General features: G+C 45.5%; 1 protein-coding gene across 3 annotated transcripts; it reads right to left on the bottom strand.

Moving 5' to 3' along the window:
* Positions 1-3,840: 3,840 nt before the first annotated feature.
* GAPDHS (glyceraldehyde-3-phosphate dehydrogenase, spermatogenic) lies at positions 3,841-21,922 on the bottom strand. 3 transcript variants are annotated; one of them, XM_053267523.1, is made up of 13 exons: positions 21,657-21,922; positions 20,169-20,332; positions 15,888-15,996; positions 14,028-14,225; positions 12,335-12,431; positions 11,220-11,326; positions 9,693-9,783; positions 9,326-9,444; positions 7,813-7,894; positions 7,154-7,305; positions 5,690-5,852; positions 4,854-4,951; positions 3,841-4,270 (listed from the first exon to the last, which is right to left on the bottom strand). In XM_053267523.1, exons 3-13 carry the CDS (start codon positions 15,953-15,955, stop codon positions 4,195-4,197), a joined length of 1,251 nt encoding a protein of 416 aa, XP_053123498.1. In that variant the 5' UTR covers positions 15,956-15,996; positions 20,169-20,332; positions 21,657-21,922; the 3' UTR covers positions 3,841-4,194. The 3 variants fall into 3 exon arrangements, with proteins under 3 accessions (XP_053123498.1, XP_053123501.1, XP_053123500.1); XM_053267526.1 differs by lacking the exon at positions 15,888-15,996 and having other exon boundaries at positions 21,657-21,813; XM_053267525.1 differs by lacking the exons at positions 15,888-15,996; positions 20,169-20,332 and having other exon boundaries at positions 21,657-21,811.
* Positions 21,923-23,206: the final 1,284 nt, after the last annotated feature.

The following is a 23,206-nucleotide window of genomic DNA, read 5'->3' as shown; positions in this document are numbered from 1 at the left end:
AGAGTTTGCAGTTCAGGAAATCTGTACTAGAGAGATAACCAAAGCCACTGGGGTCTTCCCCTCCCTGATCCATGCAGTCAGGAACAGGAGAGAAGGAAAACCAGATTTTGCCTGTTTAAAAGATGGCCCCAGTTCTTCTCACTAGTAAAGGCAAGGCTCAGCGTCCTATCCATTCTTGCTATGGCATGGCTACAAGCTGCCTTCAGGTCCTTTCTGACCTCCACGGTCCACAGTTCTGCTCACAGTTGCCCCACATTCTGCAAGCCAGATAAGCTGTAAAAATTGGCATAGGTGTACGTGTGGTGTGGTGTAGTGGTTAGAGTTAGACTAGGACTGAGGAGACCTGAGTTCATATCCCTGCTCAGCCATGAAACTCACTGGGTGACTCTGGGCCAGTCACTTATATCTCAGCCTAACCTACCTCACAGGGTTGTGAGGATAAACGTGTTCACCACTCTGGGCTCCTCAGAGGAAGGGTAGGATTGATTAAATGCTGTCATATCAGTGTCGACTCTTAGCAACCACATAGATCGATTCTCTCCAGGAGGTTCTGTCTTCAACTTGGCCTCTAAGGTCTCTAAGTGGTGCATTTATTGCTGTCATCATCGAGTCCATCCACCTTGCTGCTGGCCGTCCTCTTCTCTTTCCTTCAACTTTTCCCAGCAACATGGACTTCTCAAGGGAGCTGGGTCTTCGCATAATGTGTCCCAAGTATGATAGTTTAAGCCTGGTCCTAGTTCAGTTCAAACAAACCTGCAGGAAATACAGTATCTGTAAGATGGTGAAAGAAGATTGTTTGAGACACGTCTCTGGTCTTGCCCTCCAGCGGTGCTTTCAGCTGCAGTAATGGGGCAAGTTGTCCTCTTTTCTAACATGTCAGTTTCTGCCACAGTCATCCAAGTAGAACTAACTGGAGCTGAAAGGGACCTTCCAAACAAATAGTATTCCATAACAAACATTCAAAATGAGTCATATTAAACAGAAGCATTAAGCTGATTTGCAGTTGGAAGACACCCAAGCCTCTGCCCTTCAGCAGTCAATGAAACATACATTTGTCTCCAGCACCAGTAGACTGCCAGGAACCTCCCAAAGCCTTTATTAAGCTCTACTGCATTCCCAGCCTGGGGTCCCCAGATGTTGTCTACAATCCCCAGCCATGACAAAAGGCCATTACAGCTGGAAATGTTGATCCAACATTTGGGGATGTATGCAATGAATGGGGATATATTAAACACATATGGAATTCTCTGCCATAAGATGTGGTGACAACCAACAACCTGGATTGCTTTAAGAGGGGTTTGGCCTACAACTCCCATAATCACTGGCTATTGGCCGCTTTGGCTGTTACTGACACTCATAACAAAACTCGTTCTACACAGACATAGAAAGAATTAGAGGGCCCACTGGGTATAGGTGATCTTCAGCTCCAGAGGCAAGATGCCTCAATACCAGTTGCAGGGGAGTGACAGCAGGAGAGAGGGCATGCCCTCAGCTCTTGCCTGTGAGCTTCCCAGAGGCATCAGGTGAGCCACTGTGTGAAACAGGACACTGGACTAGATGGGCCTTCAGCCTGATCCAGCAGGGCTGTTCTTATGACTCCAGGTTGGGAACCTCTGTCTTGTGGATGCTAGCTCATTCAGCTGCCTGCTTGAATGTTTCCTTGATAATCCTCAGTGGTCCTACTCCAACACTTTGTTGGAAGCTTTTGCCCATACACTGAATACAAAGACAACACAGAAAACCATGTACACGTTTTTAATGTCTTACAAGTGAAGATCATCTAAAATGGATATCCCTCTGGCAAGTTAGCACTTCACTAGTTGATAAACCTCACTCATTAGTGAATGTGTTGATTTTTTATATTTTAGCCAACCGAGTAAGCTCAACACTCACAATGGTCCTTCTTAAGAATCCAATTCAGTATAGGTGAACCACAAGCTTTGCCGTGAAATTGCCCTACTCTTAAAGTGGTCCTCTGAAAATTCTTCCTTAATCCTGTTCTAATTTAAGGTGATGTTCTCAGGACCAACCCTTCCTGAAATAAGAGAGCTGCCAATATCCTGAAGAGTCCTAGAGTTCTCTTAGCCTTTACATGTATTTCGGTTTGTGCTTTGCAGTGAAATGAAAGTGCAGTTTATTGAAAAATCTTCGATACTGTGCAAAAATCTCATAATATGATTTGAGAGTCAGCAGCAAGCATTCCATCCAGGGTGGAAGCAAGGATTATTTTCTCCCGACTGCTGACTCATGAAGAGATAGGCACACAGGACAATGGACACTGTTGAAACATTTGCAAGGGCAAATTATCCTTGCCCAGCTCAGAACTGAGAGCCTCTGTCTTTAACATGACTTGGCATTTAAGGTGAGTTCTATTGCAGATACTGAAGAGCTCTGTTCAGAGTGCTGACTGGTGGTCAGGACAGCTTCACCTGAAACCACTGACTAGGAGGAAGAGAATCCCTTATTGACCTCTAGGCCACTTGTTTGTAGGTTACATTTCCTAGAATGCTATTGCAGTATTGAAGTGACTTCCTAAATAAGAATCAGAAGAACATCTACTTGCCATCAATTTGGTTTCCAAGCATGCTTTCGGGAATTTAAAAGAACATAAGGATGGGCCCCTTCACCCTATTGCACAACAGAAATCCAGAGGTCTATTGCCTCTGTATATTATGCTCCGTGCTGCTGCCTCCTGCTCTGTACTGTTATCCCCTGCTAGCTAAGCAGAGGCACCTTTTAAAGTGGCAATTGTCTTCCCTTTAGCAGGGGGAGAGCGACTGGCCCTATCCCTTCAGTGATTGTTGCTTGTGTCTACCTCTGTTTCCTTTTTATGAGCCTTTTGGAGACAGGGAACCATCTTTTTTTCCCCTGTGTAAACTGCTTTGAAAACTTGTTGAAAAGCAGTATATAAGTATTTGTTGTTGTAGTATAGGAAATTAGATGTAGGAAACTTCTCATTCTACATGATGCACCAGCAATCCATTTGTCTAGGAGTGAGAACAACCCTTGCTTCTAGCTCCACATTTCATTGCTACTCAACTGTCTTCCAAACCTGTTCTTGGCTTATCAAACCCTGAACTGGTGGGAAAATAAAGCAGTCCTACAGCAGGCACCAGTCTCTGCCAGAGAAAAGGGCAAATGCTAGCCTAAGTATCAAATGGAGGAAAGAGTGGATGCTGCAGATTGGGGGCTGAGTGTCAGCACACTTTCCATCATCACTTCACCAGGTCCCCTTACACAAACCATTGTTATCTCCATGAGTGGTTAGAGATAATAGTAGCCTACTTTATGGTTCTGTGAGGATTACTAAGATAGTGTGTGTGAAAATGGTTTGACTACTACAAAGTGTTTCCAAGTGGAAAGAGAAATTGCTGCCAGAGAAATCTGTAAAAATTAGAAGTATTATGATGAGACCCATTACTGTGGCCAGAAGTGGGGCTGTGTAGCAGATGGAAGTGTTAGCCATATGACAGGCACTCCTAAGGTATCCAGAAGTTTCACTCTGGAACAATCATACCTTTGGCAGATACTATCAGGATGTACTGCAACCAAGGGAATTAGGAACTGAGATTTTTGTGTGGTTTTAATTTAAAGCTTAAATTTCTCATGGTTATGCCAAGTGACAGATACCACCACATCCTGCAAGTGGTTCCTGACAGATAAATCCAAACCATCCCTTGCAAGACAGAACTCATCTCCCACTGAGATTAAACGTTGTAAGATAGAGTATCTTGCCATGTCCATGTTCTCTGATTCATTCATACACTCACTAACACACGTTTAGTGTGGCCAAAATCCAGATTTTTGGACCCATAAGGAATTAAGATAACTATGAGAACATTTCCAGGTTCACATAACTTCAGTGGTTTTATTTCAACATTTACAAGATCTCAAGTAACTACAGCCACAAAAACCAATGCTTAACCCCAGGTACTGGACTCCTCTTTCTCCAGGGGGATTTTGGTGCAATCTGTCTTCACTACAATTTTTAAGCTCATACAAGCTGCTGTGGAAAGCAGGACTCGCACTCACATACACACACACATACACAAAGCTTTACAGTGAAACACAAAGGTGCAGTGTTCAGGGTTCTGTGGTTGAAGCAAAGAACTGGCCAGGAGATCAAACCTATTGACTAAAGAAGGGGTGAGGCCACTCTGATGGACAGCCTGGAATGTCGAGTGCGGGCAGTGCTCATTTATTCTCCTTGGTGAACATGTGCTTCAGAAGGTCAGCTACGCGGCAGCTGTAGCCATATTCGTTATCATACCTGCAGATCAGGGAAAGAAAGAAAAACTTAAGCAATCTCCATATCCCCAAACTGAGGATTTATGCCTGTCAGACGTTCCCAGTCTTTAATAATGGAAATGCCCAATGATGTAATCTCTCACATTTAGCCATTATACTGAAGGGCACTTGAACAAGGATACTGACCAGCTAATAAGTTGCTCAACAAGCTAGAAGCCAATGTTGAGATTTCTTTTCGACCAGCGATTCCCAGACTTGGATCTTCCAGTGTTTGACTATGACTCCCATCATCCCCAGCCATTGTGGCTGAGGGTGATGGGAGTTGTAGTCAAACACTGCAAGATCCAAGTCTGGGAATCTCTGGTCTAGAAACTGAGCTAAGATTACTGTGGTTAAGCAGTAATGCTCCATGCTAGGTCAAGGTCAGCTTTCAACAGAAGCAGCATTGCTACCGAAGCAGAACAATTGTAGAGATAAATGAGTTCTGGGAAGAGATTTTCAGGTGAAGCAACTAGAAAAGCAGATAGATTTGTCCCACTGTCAAAGTGGGTTTATGAAACCCAGCAGGAAAAATGAGTGGACACACCACCCCTGCTCATTCTTACCAGGAGATCAGCTTCACAAAGTTATCATTGAGAGCAATCCCTGCTCCGGCATCAAAGATAGAGGAGCGATGGTCACCAATGAAATCAGTAGACACAACCTGCAAGACAGAGACAGTTCCCATTTTCCTAGAGAAATGAAAAGTGTGTTCTATACAAAGACGTGAAGGGCTGTTGACGGCAGATGTTAACCAGCAGGTGGAATTCCAGGATCAAGAATACACTAGAGCTCTTTATGTGTAAGAGGAACCTTAAACAATCCCAACTCATTCTGAAGTTTTTCAGCTTAAGGGCTCGCCAGGTAGTGTGGTTAAGAGGTTAACTAGATGTTTGAGGACAGGTCCTGTAGTGTCTGGGTTTGGGTTTTGTTTTTTTAAATCCGTTCAAAAACTGCTCTGGTGAACAGTCACTATTGGAACATATTGCAGCTGGTACTTCTCAGTTCCGTGAAACTATGCAGTAGCTAACTGAAAGGGCACCCATTTATTTATTACATTATATATCCCGCTCTTCCTCCAAAAAGCCTAGAGTTCTTCCTCCAAAAAGCCCATACTTGAGTTTCTCTTTCGCAACAACCCTGTGAAGTAGGTTAGGCTGAGACAGAAGTGACTGGCCCAGAGTCACCCAGCTATTTTCATGGCTGAATGGGGATTTGAACTCGGGTCTCCCCAGTCCTAGTCCAGCATTCTAACCACTACACCACGCTGGCTCTGAGAGAAGTGAGTCTTCTTCATTCTGACAGAAGTGAGTCTGACGGCTTCTGTGCCTTCACGCCAGTCGATTGGTGCTTGTTCTCAGCCTCCACAACCTGCCCACTTGGAGACACTAGCCATACTCACCTCATCTTCGGTGTATCCCAGGATCCCAGCCATTGGTCCTTTAGATGCCTTCTTGACAGCATCTTTGATCTGAGCATAGGTGGCTGGCCTCTGAAGGCGGCAGGTCAGGTCAACAACGGAGACATCGCACACCGGCACACGGAAGGCCATGCCAGTGAGCTTCCTGTTAAAGAGGGGAGTTTAGTCATTAGCAGAGCCAAACTATACACACACCCACAAGACCATCCTGCAGTGAACAATTATATCCCCCCACAATCCTAATGGCCACCTTCAGAATACTAGAAACTGTTAAAAGACTCAAGCAGATTAAGTCTTTCTCCCCCTCAGTCCTGAGTTCTACTGGTTTTTCCAACTGCCACCTCACCTAACCATGGCTACTGGGGGCCACCGGACATGCTCTGACTGTTATCAGACTGCGTGGGGGGGGGTGTCTTGGTTTACCAGCTTATGTTTTTCTGCATATACATACTCCCCCCTCCCACACCCCAAGTATCTGGAATCCACAATCTTGTTTTGGGGTGGCCCCATTTTGCTTCCAATTGAATAAACCCTCAACCACCTGAGCTCACTATTAGGCTGTATACCAGGCCTGCTCAACTTAAGCCCTCTAGTGGTTTCTGGACTAGAATTCCCGTAATTGCCGATCACCGTGGCAATAGCCAGCGATTATGGGAGTTGTAGGCCAACATCTGCAGGAGGGCTGATGCTGAGCAGCCCTGCTGCATACAGTGTCCATGGGTCTGGACATTAAACTGTCCTTCACACTGCAACTATATGTAGTGCATTTCTTGGGGAAACTAGGACATCATCTCAGAAGTGCAATGCTTCCAGAAAGGGCTGTTCCAATATCAGATAACCACAGGAATTAGCAGGATTTTACCAACTTTGGCTCCTATCACAAATGACAATGCAGAAGTGTTGTGGGGAGGTAATCCTCAGGGTGTTTAGGCTTCAGGAAATTGCTCTACATGTGGAATCCTGGGTAATGATATGCTTCTCACTCTGCTCCACAGGCATATTCGAGTGCTCTAGACCAGAGGTTCTCAACCTTGGGTACCCAGATGTTGTTGGACTACAGCTCCCAACATACCCAGTCAAAGGCCATTGTGGCTGGGTATGCTGGGAGATGTAGTCCAGCAGTATCTGGGTACCCAAGGTTGAGAACCCCTGCTCTAGACTACTCTTGGCAGCTTGAGAGATGGTTTTCCCAGGGGCCAAAGAGCTAAGCCTGCTACCAAGGCCCTATCCATCCCCAGCAAGAATCCCTCCGGTGGCTGTTGCTGGTATCTGTCTTACGTTTCTTTATTTAGATTGCGAGCCCTTTGTGGACAGGGAGCCATTTTTTTTATTTATATCTATGTAAACTGCTTTGGGAACATTTGTTTAAAAGAGTACATAAGATTTTGTCGTCAATATTCGTCGTCATCCAAAGACCTCTCTCCAAGGATAAAATACACCCCATACCCATTGAGTTCAGGGATAACTTTGCCCACAGCTTTGGCAGCACCAGTAGAAGCTGGAATGATATTCTGGTGGGCACCCCTCCCATCACGCCAAGCCTTGGCAGAGGGACCATCCACAGTCTTCTGAGTGGCAGTATAAGCATGAACTGTGGTCTGCAAACAAGAGAAGACACTGTGTATCGCAAGAGAAGTCACAAGACATTTCAAGAATTGGATTCTGGTGTTTACACTCTGGCTGCTGCACACACTTCTGTTTACCCTGGAAATCTGAAGTTTACTCACTATAATTTTATTGCATGTTTGTTAGCCTTACGGGTCATAAATCTAGGTTTGACTGATGAGAGCCTGTGTTTAGCAGACCTTTGGACTCAACTGCATGCTGGGGGGGCGGTGTTTGCCTCTACTAGCAGGATGTAAGCAAGAAGCAAGAGTGATTAACAACGGTAACAATATTATTGCAACCAGCAAGTCTGTACAGAGTTATATAATTGTAGTCGAAAGGATTTAAGTATTTCCTGCAGATTTCAGTAACCCGGTGTAGAAACATGCCCTGCCCTACAGAGTTTCCAGTTTCTTATCTCCATAAGGGTGTGAGGATATTCAAGAGTTTGGCAGGAAGAGGAAACGTGGCTCCTAAAGGGAATTTTCCATCACTCTTACCATAAGGCCCTCCACAATGCCAAAGTTGTCATGGATGACCTTGGCTAAAGGTGCCAGGCAGTTGGTGGTACAGGAAGCATTGCTGAAAGGCAAGCAGAAGACATTGAAGCTAGTACATAAGAACAGCCCTGCTGGATCAGGCCCAAGGCCCATCTAGTCCAGCATCCTGTTTCACCCAGCTTGCCAGCACACACCTACTTTTTGGCAACTACCAAAGTCCCTTCTCCTTCAAATCATAAGTACTAAGCCAAATCCTACATACCAGTGTTCAAATTTCATGCAGTTTGGCACACTGTTCTCTATTACAAGATAAATTTCATGCCCCAAGTCTGGATGGTGAAATTTATGTATTTAACAGATTTCTATACCGCCCAAAACTTACATCCCTGGCCAGTATACAATTAAAACACAATTAAAATTTAAACATTAAAACAATGTTTAAAACTTAATTTTTAACCTTGTTTTAAGACAGTAAATCTAATTAAAAGCCTGGGTGAACAGATGTGTCTTTATCAACTTTTGAAAAGCTGTAAGAGATGGGGAGGCTCTTATTTCAACAGGGAGCACATAAAGCCTCAGGGCAGCAACAGAGAAGGCCCATCCTTGAGTAGCCACCAGACGAGCCAGTGGCAACTGTAGACGAGCCTCTCCAGATGATCTTAATAGGTGGTGAGAATCATGGTGAAAAAGAAAACTCTTTTTGTACCAACTGCAGTTTCTGGACTATGTACAAAGGCAGCCCACATAAAATGCATTGCAGTAGTCAAGTATGGAGGTCACCAGCATATCTACCACTGTTTTAAGGTAATTTATTTCAAGTAACTGGTGCAGCTGGTGTATCTGCCAAAGCCAACAGAAGGCACCTCTGGCTGCTGCCTCAACCTTGGACATCAGAGAGAGGTTGGGATCCAGAAGATATGAAAAGGTATCTTATTTTCAGGCTAATAACTGGTCAAACTATGTATACCAGCATGCCAAGTTCCAGCTTTCTAGGCAGCCTGAAAGTACATTAGCCGTTTGGGGATGCACCTTGAATCTACTACAGACCCACGATGCTTAGGGCTGCTATATTTTCCCTTTTTATACTGCAAGTCTACTGGTTTTAGATTTAAATATCCTTGTTTTCAGACTTGTGGGCTTTTGAGATGGTTCTTAGGCTCAAGTTTCTATGTGTTATGTTTGCCATGTTTTTAGACTCATGGTCACTTGATTTGGTCGTCTGACTGATCAATAAAGTCCTATTACTACACCACGCACACCATCACTACCTTGTTTTATAGTACAGGTTCAATTTAACCTACGGAGGCAGAGAGAGGAGGGAAGGCTTTGCTTCTTGATGGAACCCTCAACTCTAACCTCCATATCCACAAGCAGGAGTCAAGGCTCCCTACCAACGTGTGTGTATTTCTATTTCTTCTTTTCATCAACAGTATCCACAAATGTCTGACCTTGAAGTGGCATTATAGCAGAGTCCTTTCCCACCCAGGTCTTCCATTAGAGAGATGCATCTTACCTCACAATATTCATGCTAGACGGGTCATATTTCTCATGATTGACTCCCATAACAAACATAGGAGCATCAGGGGATGGGGCGGTCACCACCACTCGCCTGGCTCCCCCATGGAGATGAGCCTGTCGAGGAGGGCAAGTTGTGGGGTTAGTCAGTCAAAGATCAAACTCAGCTGTGCAAAAAGTGCTATGCAGGAAGGGAACCAGTAAAAGGAGACTGCATGCTCCCAAATTCAGGCCGAATACGGAGCAGAGACTTGTCCCAATACATTCAAGCCAAGCACCTATAGAGGAGCTTAGCACCACTCCATGGGAGTGGCCAGCATTCATTTCCGTTTCTGAGCAAGCGGTGGACGCCTCTACATACATACCGATGCTTTGTCAACACTGAGGAAGACTCCAGTTGATTCAACCACATACATAGCTCCTGCCTCACCCCAAGGGATCTCATTTGGTTTCATGCTGTAAGAGACAAGAATGCGATACTTTTTATCAGTTGTGTTAGACTCCTGTTCTGGCACGAAGCCAGTTCCCAATACTGAACTTATAGTGTATGAGGGGTGTGGCTATAATTGAGCAGATGGGTTCAAAGAACCTGGGGAGAGCCCAAGGGCCCCAAAGAGCCCAAGGGGCCTCCAGCTCCACCCCTCCCTATTTTCTTCATTATCTCCCTCACTCCAAAGGTCTGCCAGGAGAGGAGCAAACACGGGCCCTCTTTCCCCTAGCTACGCCCCTGAGTGTATCTGAAAGGGCAAAAACCCATCCTGGAAATTAGCAGCAGCTAGAACAGGCATGCATGATCCACAGATACATGTCTGCTAATCTATACTACAGCCAATATCTTTAAAACAGAACCGAGAATTCTGAAGTGACAGTGTTGGCTGAATAAACAAACTTTGACAGTCTCCGAACCAACCAATGCACCTTTGAATCTATGTGCAGTGTCAGCATGAAGCCCAAACTAGGCATAATTATATGCACACACCCCACTACGGCCAAACAGAGCAGTTATGCATCTCGCTCCCTCCGGCCCACTTCTAACATCAAGACACGGGGAATACAACTACCACGTCTAGAACAGCTTGGGACACCAGGAGAGAGGACAGACTAGCCCAATTCCTTTTTCTTGCTAGCAGCTGCATGCATAATCCTAACATCCAACTGTGACCCAAGGCTAGTCACCAGTGAGGGAATTCATGAAGTCAGGAGGGCAAGTTGGTTTTGTCATGCAGTCCACTGAGGACTGAGTGCCAGTATCTTAGCTTTAAGATGGCCAACATGTTGGTAGGTTGCCTGCTGAGCTAGTCAGACCCAGGTAGGCTCACACCTGTGAAACAAGCCAGCTTCATTACTACTGTTCATTAACACCTGTGATGGCCAGGGAGAGGTGGGGAGAAGAGAAGAGAGATTACGTTGTATTGTCCCACTATTTCTTCAAGGAGTTCAAAGCAGTGTACTGGTTTCCCAACCTCCATTTTATCCTAAAAACTCTCTCCAAGAGGTTCGGATGAAACATAGTGACTGCATTCAAGGTTCCCCAGTGAGCTCAGTGGGAATCGAAACCTAGGTTTCCCATTCCAAGTCTAACATACACACAGAACATCCTGGCTCTGTTCGGTTGCATTTTATCACTGCCAGCTGAAGGGCAACATTTTATAAAACACGCATGAGAGAACAGAATATGTTCTCTTGTGGAGAGAGGGACAAATGTGTATATATACTCATGATTTAAAGAGTGCTTGTGTACATTTTTGATACAGGCTTCCCAGCCAATACAATTGGTCAAGGTTACATTGCCCGAGTTTCAAAAGCCTACTGCAGATCACAGCCTCACAACAACATCAATCAAGTGGCAACACATTTATAGTCAAGACAGTGTCTCCTCAGTCCCCACTTACTGCTGGAATACAGAGATTTTCATGTCATTCACTACTAGCTTGCCACCTTCGGCTTTCACCTCTCCCTTGAAGCGCCCATGGGTAGAATCATACTTGAACATGTAGACCTAAAAAAGAAGACCAAGCCAGCCAACATCAGATAATGCAAAGCAGATGGCACAAATTCTGTACTCTCCACCTTGAACTGGAAGCCCTTCGCAGACAGTCATTTTCTGTGCAGGGAGATTACATCAGTTCTCCTCCTCCCCAGTGGGCCCCATGTTTAAATGCTGATGTTCCATTTGCCTATGGGCAGACAGACAGACATAGAGCCCAGCTGTGTATGCTAGAAGATTCTGGCTTCCACTTTTCCTGGTTCACACCTACACATACTAGGTTTTGTGGGTGTGAGCCCCATGCAAACATGACGATTGGTGGTGTCCCAATATTGTGGAGTCAGCTGGTGTGACCATATATACCACTGTCACTACATAGAAAATTACTGTCAGAACTAGAGATTTATCTTGACAAGTGCTTCTAGATAAATAAAAGCAACAATTGGGTTAAGACTTTGCAATTCCAGTTTAAGAACTGCCACATAGGCATTACACTAGAAATACAATGCCAAAGTTTTCCTGAGAAGGGACTCCTACTAAAGGGCCATTTGGGTCATACATCATAGTGCAAGAAAGCCCACTTCCAGATCTATTGCTGGCCATCTCATAGCCTTGTTCAAGAAACATTACTTCTCTGGAGCAAAAGCCATTTACAATGGGCCTAGTCAATGCCCATGAGAAGGGAGTTCTACCCTTTGCTAATGTTCCCATGTTTTACAGAAGATCTTAATGCAATTTCATGTGGCATCGTGCAGACAAGCAGAACATAAGCAATGAGAAGATAACAGGGCTATATGACCACAAGTGAATTAGAAAGCACTTTATTCCCAAATATACCACAGAATCAGTTCGTTATAGTGAGGTTCCAAGTTAGAAAACCATATGTGCTCTTGACCACCTAGGTTATAAGTGCTAAATTTAGGACAGCTTTTGCCACAGAACTCTCCCTTTTTCGTCTATGGATTGCTAAGCCCCACTAGAAGTGCTGGATTTCAGAAGTCACCCAACTTAAGTTGTTACCATGTAGTTGAGGTCAATGAAAGGGTCATTGACAGCCACAACTTTGACCCCCTTTTCCACACAGGCTCGGAGGACCAAGCGCCCAATACGGCCAAATCTGCAGAAGGAAAGAAACCAACTGGTTAAGAGTCTGAATGCCCTCAAAATCTGCACAATTTAAGGCAAACAAAAGAGATTAGTAGAACAGGCCTGCTCCAAGTGGATAACATAGCATTAGGAGACTGATTTCCAAAGAGATTTGTAGTTGCCATCAGGACTTCTAGAATGAGCAGCCAAGCTCAGAACTTTGCTAGAGACCTATGGTTATGTTGGCTAGGAAGAGATCCCAAACTTTTAGCTTATTTATGCTGCAGCCCCTCTTATTAGCAGATCTGGGGAAAGCCTCAGCTGTGATCCAGGAAAGACTGACTGAATTATTTGCATAGAATCTTCTTCTGGATCATAAACTCTGGATCCTCAGAGCTTGGGAATGTGAAAATGATCTAATCCTGAAACACTGGGAGAAGCAGTTCCCCCACTAAATCAACAGATTGCAATGCATGCCCTCTCACATTGTGACCAAGAATGAAGCCTATATGGATGTATGCCTTGGTGAAAGGTTTATGTTTCATAGCCGGAATATAATTATCCCACCAGTTTCCATTTTTGATTAGGAAGGCTCATACGCTCCCCATGTCAGTCTGCAATTTTTTCTCCAATGGGAAATGACGACAGACAGATGTGAAGTTTAGGTATTAAAAAGTTGCCCCAACTACAACATGCCAATAGCATTCCAGCTGCAGCTTCAATGGCCTATGTTCAAAACTTCTCAGGGGCCTTTAAACTGTGCTCCAAGGAATCCTGTGGTTGGAGGTGGTGGTGGTAATAAGATTGGCAGTGGCAACAAGCTGCTTCATACCATCAATACTCCTCTGCAATAGTGTTGGATCTCTTGTAGTGCTCAGTTCATGAGGCGTTACCAAGAGGCCCGAGAGGCTTGGCCAGCACCACACATGAAAAGTGTGCACGCATGCTAGAAAAGGCCCCAGGATCATCTGCAACATGCAGGGATTCAGAGGGAGAAATGGATAAGGCGACTCAGCAAACAAGCCAATGCAACAAAGGTTCTATGAAGGCAGAGAGTATGAAAGCCACTGGTCAGTGCCAATATTCCCAACCCTCTTGGCTGGCAGGGTTTGCTATTGTGGCATCAGTGCTTCAAGCTCACTGCTGAACCTCTTCTGAAGGAAGCCAAGTGGTTTCTTTCCAACCATGATGTCTTCAAAACAGATTCTCTTTTGTAAAGCTCCTTATGTTGCAGGGAACCCGTAAGGAAGAACTCCTTTTATTTTGTCTCTGCAGTGTGGAGATCTCTTCAGTAACAGACGAATACTGATGTACTGCTTTTCCCAAAGCAGTTTACATAGATATAAAATAAATGAATAAATAAAGACGCCCCCCTGTCCCCAAAGGGCTCACAGTCTAAGAAACATAAGATAAGACACCAGGAACAGCCACTGTGGCTGTGCTGATGACATCACAGCTGTGCTGAGGCTGGATAGGGCCAGCTGCTCTCCCCCGCTCTGTAAAGAGAATCACTACTTTTAAAAGGTGTCGCTTGGCTCAGTTAGCAGGCTCCTTCCCATACATAGAAGGCCAATTGCACCATAAACACAGACAAATCCCAGCCCAGGCAGTGAATAAAGCATCTTACCCATTGATTCCAACAGCTAATTCAGCCATACGCTTTGGAGGTGGAGGAGGTGGAGGAGGCGGTGGTGGTGGTGGTGGCGCGTCTGGCTCTGGTTCCGGCTCTGGCTCTGGTGTTCCTGGCTCTGGTGTTGGTGTTTTGGCGTCAGGTACTACTGGCTCAGGAGAGATCTTTGGGGGAGACCCTTCACTGATCTCAAGCCTGGAAGAGCAAGAAAGGGGTAGGCATGCTTGCTTGGACAGATGCAGTGGACGATCCTATCTGCTCCAGTTGCTCCTTCGCCCTAGGGAACCTGGAAACTGAAGTTCTGGGAGAAGGGCCGATGATCCCCCAACTGTAGTTCCAAGGGTTCTTTGGGGGAAGTCATGACTATAAGCTTGTTTATGGCACAGATTAGTCCAAGGATCCTCTTTTCATTCTTTAAGTATCCCTAATTCACCTTCAAGAGCTTGGTCTTAAAGTGACAAACTTCCAAGATTTGTAAAAGACCTTGAGATAGACAATATGCTCAGGCAGTATACAAGTATATCAAATTTTTAAGGCCAAAGGTTTTCTAGCAATAATGGACTTGGTTTTGTTTAACCAGGACTATTCTCCCCACCCCATCTAGCTTAGAAACGCCTTTCCTGTGATCTGCAGTACACCTCAACTCATTGTACAAATCAGCATTTGCCAGTAGAAGAGGTCAGAAATACACGCTTCATGGGAGGTCTACTTCTTACTCAAGTGAATTACTGGATGTCACCCAGTTCGAGTTTTGGAATTAATTTCTGGCCAGCTATGAAGAAATTGAATAGCTGCATAACGATGCAACAATTTGCACTATATGCAGCTTTAGAAGCACATTTCCGAATTTCTGCTCAAAAGAAAAGTTCTCTGCTGTCTCAAGCCCAGAAGAAAACTAGCTCTACGAGTCTGGATCAGAAATTGGTTGTGCATAGCACTGACTGACTGCTGGCTGTGATATTACAATCCTACCTACCTCCAGCTTTGTAGGTCTAAAGTGATTTTTCACCTTAAGGCAATTCATGAATATTCAAATAAATCATTTCTGTTCTGACAGTGGGAGGAAATTGGGTTCATCCTGCAGAACAATCTGTTGTCACTCCCATTTTCATATCAGTCACACTTTTCAGATCCATTTTCATATCAGTCACACTTTTCAGATCCAACCTGTTTATACTAGACAAGTTCAGCTCCTCGTATACAAGAACTGTAGCTACAATATTCCCACTGCAGTCAGGCTACTAGCTGTTATTTCTGGCAAACTATGTCAGTTGTGTTGCACTGTGCCTCATGCCAGGCAACTGAATTCCAGTAAGGGGCTCTTACAACCACAAAGACGGGCTGCACATTTTGGGACACAAGAATGCACTAGCTAGCCAAAAACTTGCTATTAAACTTGCTTGAGTACATGGTATAGATAAGTCATTGATCAGATGGCAGACAATATTACTATTGCTTTGTGTGCTCTTTCAAAATCAAAGGTCTCCCAGGAAAACTAGGGAGAATGGTCAATACACCCCTAGAATTCTTAAAATGTGTTAACCAATACTTGGTTCTGCTGAGGAAGGGCTCTCTTGGAAAGCAGGGTTCTTCCAAATAGATTGTGAAGATCCTGGATATAGTGTTAATGTCCTCCTGAAGCATAACCTTAATTTGCTACAGAGAATTTGGTTTCTTACACATGGAAGAGAGACCCTTTTTTGAACACAGTATTGCACATCTGTAGGCCTACCTTTATTCTTGTGGTACACTGCAGTGGATCAAAAGAGATCTTACTACTGGTTATGGGGACTATACCAACTTGGAGAAATGCAACTATACTTACTTTCTATTAAAAGCCTTTCAAGGTGCGCTTACCTGAAAACCTTGACACTAACTTGCGTACTACCAGGCTCCAATGATGTTGAGCTATTGCAGTGACTCATTTTGCTGGCTGACCTATCTACCGCTTCTCTACCTAGAAATACTGGAACAGGATTTCAAGACATCTGTTAACTTTCACTCACAGGTTTAACTAGACTTTTGCTGTGACCATGATGATTCCTGTGCTCCCATCACCCCTGGTTTTTTCAGTTCCCTTTCAAAGATAGTTCTCATGTTACATTCCTCTGATGTGTTCTTAATGTGCATCAGCTGAATGACTGTTTTTAAACAAGAACCAGGCTTGGTAGTGTGGGGTTATCAGGCACCTCTGACAATTCTTAGATATGCATCTTACCAACAACTTCCCAAGAATCTTGCTGTCCTGGAAGTCCTACTGTGAGAAGCAGCTTAAGACTGTAAAATTGCCAGTTACATCAGTAACACCACACTTTGGCTCTTTGGAAACTGGACCAAAGTTCAGACTGAAATTACAGATTTAGGGGTCCCACTTCTCATAATACAATCTTCAGGTGGACTATAGTCCAACTATATTGGGCAAAGAGCAAGGACATTTTGTCAGTAGCACCTCGGCAAAGATGAAACATCCTAGTAGTGAGGTATCTTACAGCAACTCATTGAGTGATGGCACTTGCTCTGGAAGCTATGGCTGTGTCAAGTCAACTATCTGCAGTGTGTTTCTACTCTGACCAGAAGCAACCATTGTAGGGCTGTTCCCCTTTCATAACAAGGGCCATGAAGCAAGGGAAAACAGCATCACCATTTCAGGACAGTCACGTAAGCACTGCCATCTTCATTTGTCTTGCAGTGCTGTTCTCCCCACCTGCATTTTGCAGGATGAATACCACAACTTTATTTTATATACTGCTGCTGGCCCCACGTATGCCAGGTTTAAGGCAAGAGCTTAAAGAGCCATGAGAACAATCTTGCAGGCAAATCATTTTACAAGCTTTAGCTACAATGCTGTGCAGTACTAAAGCAAGATTATCTTAATAGCTCTGCTATGGAAGGTGCAGAACCTGCTCTGCCAAACACTGGATTTCTCCAGGTACCTCTCAATCAATAGAGAAATGAAAGAGAAGTCTCCCACTTAAGCTACAGGTAATTTACAGTTCTAAATGGGAGGTCAAGTGGTTTTTAAGGGTGGCACAAGCTGCTCCCCGACTCAGGTCTCTGCCACAAGAAGCCTTGATCCTGAAGATATTAGTCTAGCCATGGGCTGTAGGACATAAAATTCAAGGGGCAGGCAAGACAAATGGGAGTCTTGGTTTTCTTGATGGTCTGACACTGCTGCTTTCATTTCTCCCTTGGAGATAGTGGCAATTATAGCAGTATGGCGATTCAGAACTTGCATCAGGTTTCCAACCATCATAATTGCATCCTACCAGTTTGACCTTGAGCAAGATCACATCAGCTCTCCTCTATAAGAAGGTGGCTACTGAACATTACAAAATGTAGAAGACAGCAAGAGAACAGGTCCACAGGGATGCTGCAGATGTATCCAAAACAAGAGTACAGCCTCCCAACTGCCCTACTACAGCAGACTTCTTAGTCATATCTGCTTGCCCAAGGCAAGTGGCAATTCCTCCTGGGAGAGAACTTGCCAGACCCGCAGTTTGAGGCACTCTGCAATTCTATCAGCTTGCAAAATGTGCTACAGCTACATTCCAAAAAGCTCAAACCTCATGATCTCAATTTCCAGGGCTCCCACATCTGAAATTGTTCTGTTCTACAATGGGAGAAGCTGTTTTGCCAGTTCTGGCAAGGCGAACATTCTCCCAAGCAAGGCGATCTTAAAAGAAATCTAGACAATTCACAATTTGTTTTTGCCAAGAACTACATCTCCAGGACCTTCATGAAGAGCCTTGTGTTTGACCTGTAGCATTTTCACTTGCATTAAAATGCATCAGGCCAGAAAATATCCAGGCAGCCATGGCTGGAGGAAGCAGAAGCCATTTTATTTCAATGCAGCCTACTCATCTCTGCAGTACCCCCGAGACGTTTCTAAAACTCTCTGTACTGTAACACTTTTTCAGAGCCTTCATCGTTTTGAAGCTCATTATATATTTGTTAACAGTTTCACAACAATGTAGTTAGAAACAGACATCTCTTAGTAACGGACATCACATAGCAAGAGGACATTTGTATCCCTCCCACTATAAAATACTGAAGCATCCGGCTGCATATGCTGTGACAGAAATGACCTGTTTTTCACAGCACGGCTGCAAAAATAGGTCTATCGAGATACTGAGGAGTCTGTCACCTTCCCTGCCATCCCAGCATCTTATTTTTGTGCAGCATCCATCAGCACGAACTCCTTTGTAACAGCCTACAACTGAGGGAGAAGAGAGTTGGTCTTATGGCAGCAAGCATGAATTGTCCCCTTTGCTAAGCAGGGTCTGCCCTGGTTGTATGTAAATGGGAGACAGCGTGCATGAGCACTGTAAGATATTCCCCCACTTAGGGGATGGGGCCACACTGGGAAGAGCACCTGCCTGCTTGCATGCAGAAGGTTCCAAGTTCCCTCCCTGGCATCTCCAAGACAGGGCTAAGAGAGACTCCTGCCTGCAGCCTTGGAGAAACCACTGCCAGTCTCTAGACAATTGACCAGTTGCAGGGGAGTAACAGCAGGAAAGAGGGCATGCCCTCAACTCCTGCCTGTAGGCTTCCAGTGGCATCTGGTGGACCACTGTGTGAAACACAATGGGCCTCGGGCCTGATCCAGCAGGGCTTTTCTTATGTATAATACTGAGCTAGGTGGACCAGTGGTCTGACTCGGTATATGGCAGCTTCCTATATTCCTATGAATGCAACCACAGCAGATGGCCAAAGCAAATATGAACTCCAGCTTGATTGCATACTGGCTATATTAGGTTTTGTGTGTGGTTTCGTTATTCTGATCCTCCATTTATGTACTGATGGGATGAGCACAGTAGTCTATCGCCGACAAGAACAGATGCCCATTCTACTGCAGGCATCCACTTGCTGCAGTGACACTCAGCGGCCAGAAGCAGAGTGCCAAACCTACCCAAGAGTATGTTAAGCAGACACCACAGTCCAATGCAGCCATGGCACGTACTCACAGCGTCTCAAGCATTTTACAACTATCATATCCTAGCTGCAGCATCTGTGACCTTGGAAGAGTCTGCAGGGAAGTCGCAAACACCCCAATCCTCTGCAGTGTTAGGTGTGTCCAAATCCATCGATTCCAACAGGTTTAGGCACATCCAACACTGCATAAAGTCAGGCTATAAACTTATCTATATCTACCCACTGCTCCTATTAGGGCTACAGTCGCCACAGGAACAGTTGGGATCCAAACCTTTGTTAGGAAACTGGTCATTTGACTTCCGATTTCAACAAGCATTGACAGGAAGTCTGTTTTATTGAGGTTTTAACCCAACTTGCCAACCTTCCTCTTCCTTTTTGCTTGTGGGAGCCTGAAGGAGGGAGCAAGATAAGTTTGCTGCCTGCTCAAGTCAGCAAGAGCAACTTACAACTCCCTCTGCAAAGAGGCCATGTTCTTTCTTCATCCATAGACCATCTCTACCACTGATTCATGCACTCTTTCCTGTAACAGTCTGGAGAACCATTCAGTGCCTCACTTCAGTTGAATTAAATCAGTTACATGGCAGTTTTGATCAGACTAGTGTTTAGGTTTTGAACTGCCAGTCCTGGAAAGGATTTTGGTTTTTTCTTTGTTTTTAAAGAGAGACGATATGAGCACAAGAGAGTTACGCCACACAAAGAGAATGTTGATCTACATTCCATTCATGGTCTACTGCATTGGAGTACATAAGACTTTTCTAACAATGCAACATAATTTTATGGTTTTGTCTTGGACTAGTTATGCTGCAAGGAAAAATTCTCTGCACAGCTTTGAGGCCTGGTTCCTACCAGAAATACAAGGCAAGCCATTTCTGCTTCTAGCAATAGTATTTTCTATGGGGGAGAAGTGGTTTTTCCCATCCTTGCAATCCCCAAAGGAGAATCCCGGCTATCTGTCAGCTGCTGCTCTCTGGAGCGTGCCTGTCTGCACGCAGCTCATCATGGCTTCCTAATCTCACTGATGCGACAGTCACATGAACACGATGGAGCCATACAATTAGCTGTCGATCTAGAAGCAAATTAACTCATTCACTAGGCAATAGGGGTCTTTGCGTTTCCTGCCTACGTAAGAGATTCCTAGGCATTACAATAATTGGCTTAGCCTATATGAAGGCAATAAATATATATATATCAGACAACTCCTCTCACCTGAAACTGATAGCTGCAGGGCAGAGCAAGGTACTGTTACAGCTGAGATTTACTCTTATTTTGGATGTATGCAAGTTTATCTGTAGGAATCTCCAAGTTGTCGTCTTCAGCTAGCCCTCTCTCACAAAGGAAGAGGGCAACAGAAAAAGCTGGGCTTATATATGCTGTGGGAGTAAAAAAACCTGTTTTCACTAAATTCCTTTGAGCGAAAATGTGTGTGTGCATGCGTGTGCTCATAAGACAAGGGCAGGAACTGCCCATCTAAACTGTCAGTCCAATAAAAACAAGACTGTCCAGGAATGGATCACCAGCATTCCTGACGCAGTTTCATTTCTAGAGAGATCCATGGTACTGAGGCAGAGCACGACCAGATGGATCTGCAGTAGCATCTCCCACTTTCATTCCATGTAGTGCATTCTCCAGCAGTTTCACCGTCCGCCTGTCCCTCACAAGGAGGTGGAAAAGCTTCCCCAGTGCCCAGAACCCTTCCCCTTGCAAATATGTCAAGAGAATCCTTCCTACAAAGACCAACAATATCTCCCCTTGCACCATCAGATTCCCAAGCAGCTGGATTTTATTTTATTTTATTTTGGTACGTCAGCCAAACTTGGAACTCCAGAAGCCGTACATGGCATCCCACGTAACCAAACCCCATCAGTATATGTGCTCCACCAAAGCCCTAGTTACTCCCCTCTCCTCTGGCCCCAGAAAGCCCCTCCTAATATGCACTAGACTATGGCCTTTGGGCTAAGGGCAGGCATGCAAATACAAGAGATGGCTCCCATGCAGCAGCCTCCACACAGGGACCATTGCCAGCCTCCTCCCCCCACCAAAGCCAGGGGCACTGCAAAAGAAAACTGACTCATTCCTCATCTGTCTATTTCAAGCACCCTCCTCAGCCCAGTCACTGAAAGCTATGCCAGCCCTTACATCTCCAAAGCTACACCCTTTGTAGGGGATGCTATTGAGCATCCCCTACAGCTATAGGTGACCCACCCAACCCCTCTTTCCCTTCTCCAAACCCAGAAAGCTTCCCTTCAGGCTTCTAAGCGCCCCTGGGAACTCTCCTGCACTATACCCCCAACACAGCCTCTGAGCACCCCCTACCAGTGACCCCCCAATCCTACACCCTCTTTCACCCCCTAGCCTTAGGGGAGGCTTCTACACACACAATGCAAGCTCGCCTACACTAGGCACTCACCCCAAGAGACCTCACTGATTGGGTCTCTCCTCAGGACCCCCGCCCAAGTTTCCTGCGGGCCCCCCCCCCCCGGTCTTGCAGCCCTTTTCTCTCCCAGCATGCTCTGCAGGAGGCGCCCAGTCAGCAGCACCCCAACCCCCCCCTTCAACTGTCACCTGGAATCCCCCTCCCCCAATGCTGCCCGCGTCCCCTATAGAGACCCGCCCTCCATCCGCCTCCTGAAGCCACCGTCTCTCCAGAGCCACGGCAGCAGCAGCACCTCCAGCCTCCTCCCCGCAGCGCCTCACCTACGAGTCTATCCAGACCGGCAGCGACTGGATGGCGTCGAACAAGCCGAGCAACGGCTGGGCTGCGGCTTATATACCCCGCTGCCCCTCCCCTCGTCCCGCTGCCTGGCAACGCCCAATCAACCCCCCACACCGCTCCGGAACGGACACGCCCCCGCCTGTCTCTCTCCCAGCGCGCGTTCTAGAGATAACAGCGGGCATCGGCGCGCGGCGCGCGCCCCAGACAAGCCGCGACGCGTGTGCGCACAACAAACTGTCTCCCGGGGGATGCTGCCTCTTTCCCCACTCCACGCGCTCCCCTCCCTCCCTCTCTCTCCGTCTAGCGCGTGACCGCGATGAGCCGCACGCGCGCTTGCTTGCACGCAACGGCCACGGCGCGAGCGCTTCCTCACGCATGCGCAGCTCTGACTCTGAGCATCCTGCGGCGCGGTGCACCTGTTGCCAAAGGCCGGCGAGCGGCTGAAGGGAGGGAGGTCGCGCAAAGGCTTCTGGGCGTTGTGGTTCCCCCTCCCTCCCTCTTGTCAGTCAGAGCATCGTCAGAGCACGTTCATTTATTGTTTTTTCTTCTTCTTGTTATTGCTATTGTTACCCCCTCGCCTGCCGAAATTCAAGTCTGAATCCCAATTAGGCAGGTGACAAACCTGTCTGTCCCCGCTTCAAGATGCCTGCTTCCAGATATAAATGGATGGTCTAAATAAATATAAATCAATAAAGATAAACAAACTGCATAAATATAATAAATGAAGGCAGCTCAAAGGATTTGAAAACAAAAACAAAAGTAACTTTGAAAGAGACATCAAAATAAAAGGAGGCTAGAATTAATGGTAAATATACTACTAAGCACAGATAGAAGTTGTTTCCAGCTTGGGGGGGAAATAATCAAATATTGACGGAAATAGAGTTTGTTAGGAAATTTTGTAGTGTAACTGACACAATCAAACTGACTCGTCTGGTGCAAGCACTTCAGGGTAGAATATCCACAAGTTCTTTTGATACAAACTGACTAGAGTAGTCACTATTTACTGGAATCCATCTGTGGGATTTCAAGGTATCCCTTGTTATCCCCCCACTCAGTACTGTAATAATAGTTTTGACAAGGCTTTGGTTAGACTTTGGGGTCTTTTTGATAAGAGTGCATTTGATCATGCCCCTGGCTATGTCTTTTATTTTATTTATTCATGTATTCATTCATTTAAATGGTGCAGCAGGGAATGCTTGAATAACAAGCAGAAGATTGCCGGTTTGAATCCCCGCTGGTATGTTTCCCAGGCTATGGGAAAGACCTATATCGGGCAGCAGCGATATAGGAAGATGCTGAAAGGCATCATCTCACACTGTGCAGAAGGAGGCAATGGTAAACCCCTCCTGGATTCTACCAAAGACAGCCACATGGCTCTGTGGTTGCCAGGAGTCGAAATTGACTTGACGGCACACTTTATCTTGCGTTGCTCAGGGTTATAGTGCAAGTTTCTCTTTGTTATTGCATCCATATCAGTTCTGTGGCTATACCTGTTGTATATCCATCTGTCTGTGTGTACGAGGTGGTTGTC

This window comes from Hemicordylus capensis, chromosome 7 (genome assembly GCF_027244095.1).
Source record: "Hemicordylus capensis ecotype Gifberg chromosome 7, rHemCap1.1.pri, whole genome shotgun sequence".
Classification (NCBI taxonomy): Eukaryota; Metazoa; Chordata; class Lepidosauria; order Squamata; family Cordylidae; genus Hemicordylus; species Hemicordylus capensis.
Note: the sequence above shows the minus strand (reverse complement) of the source record. Positions and strands in the feature narration are given on the sequence as shown.

Coding starts and splice junctions, on each gene's coding strand:
- GAPDHS (XM_053267523.1), bottom strand. CDS start 15,955: ATGAGTCACTGCAATAGCTCAACATCATTGGAGCCTGGTAGTACGCAA. Junction 11,327..12,334: donor TCATTGACCTCAACTACATG/GTAACAACTTAA, acceptor CTTCTTTTTTAG/GTCTACATGTTCAAGTATGA. Junction 9,784..11,219: donor AAAATCTCTGTATTCCAGCA/GTAAGTGGGGAC, acceptor TGTCTCTTACAG/CATGAAACCAAATGAGATCC.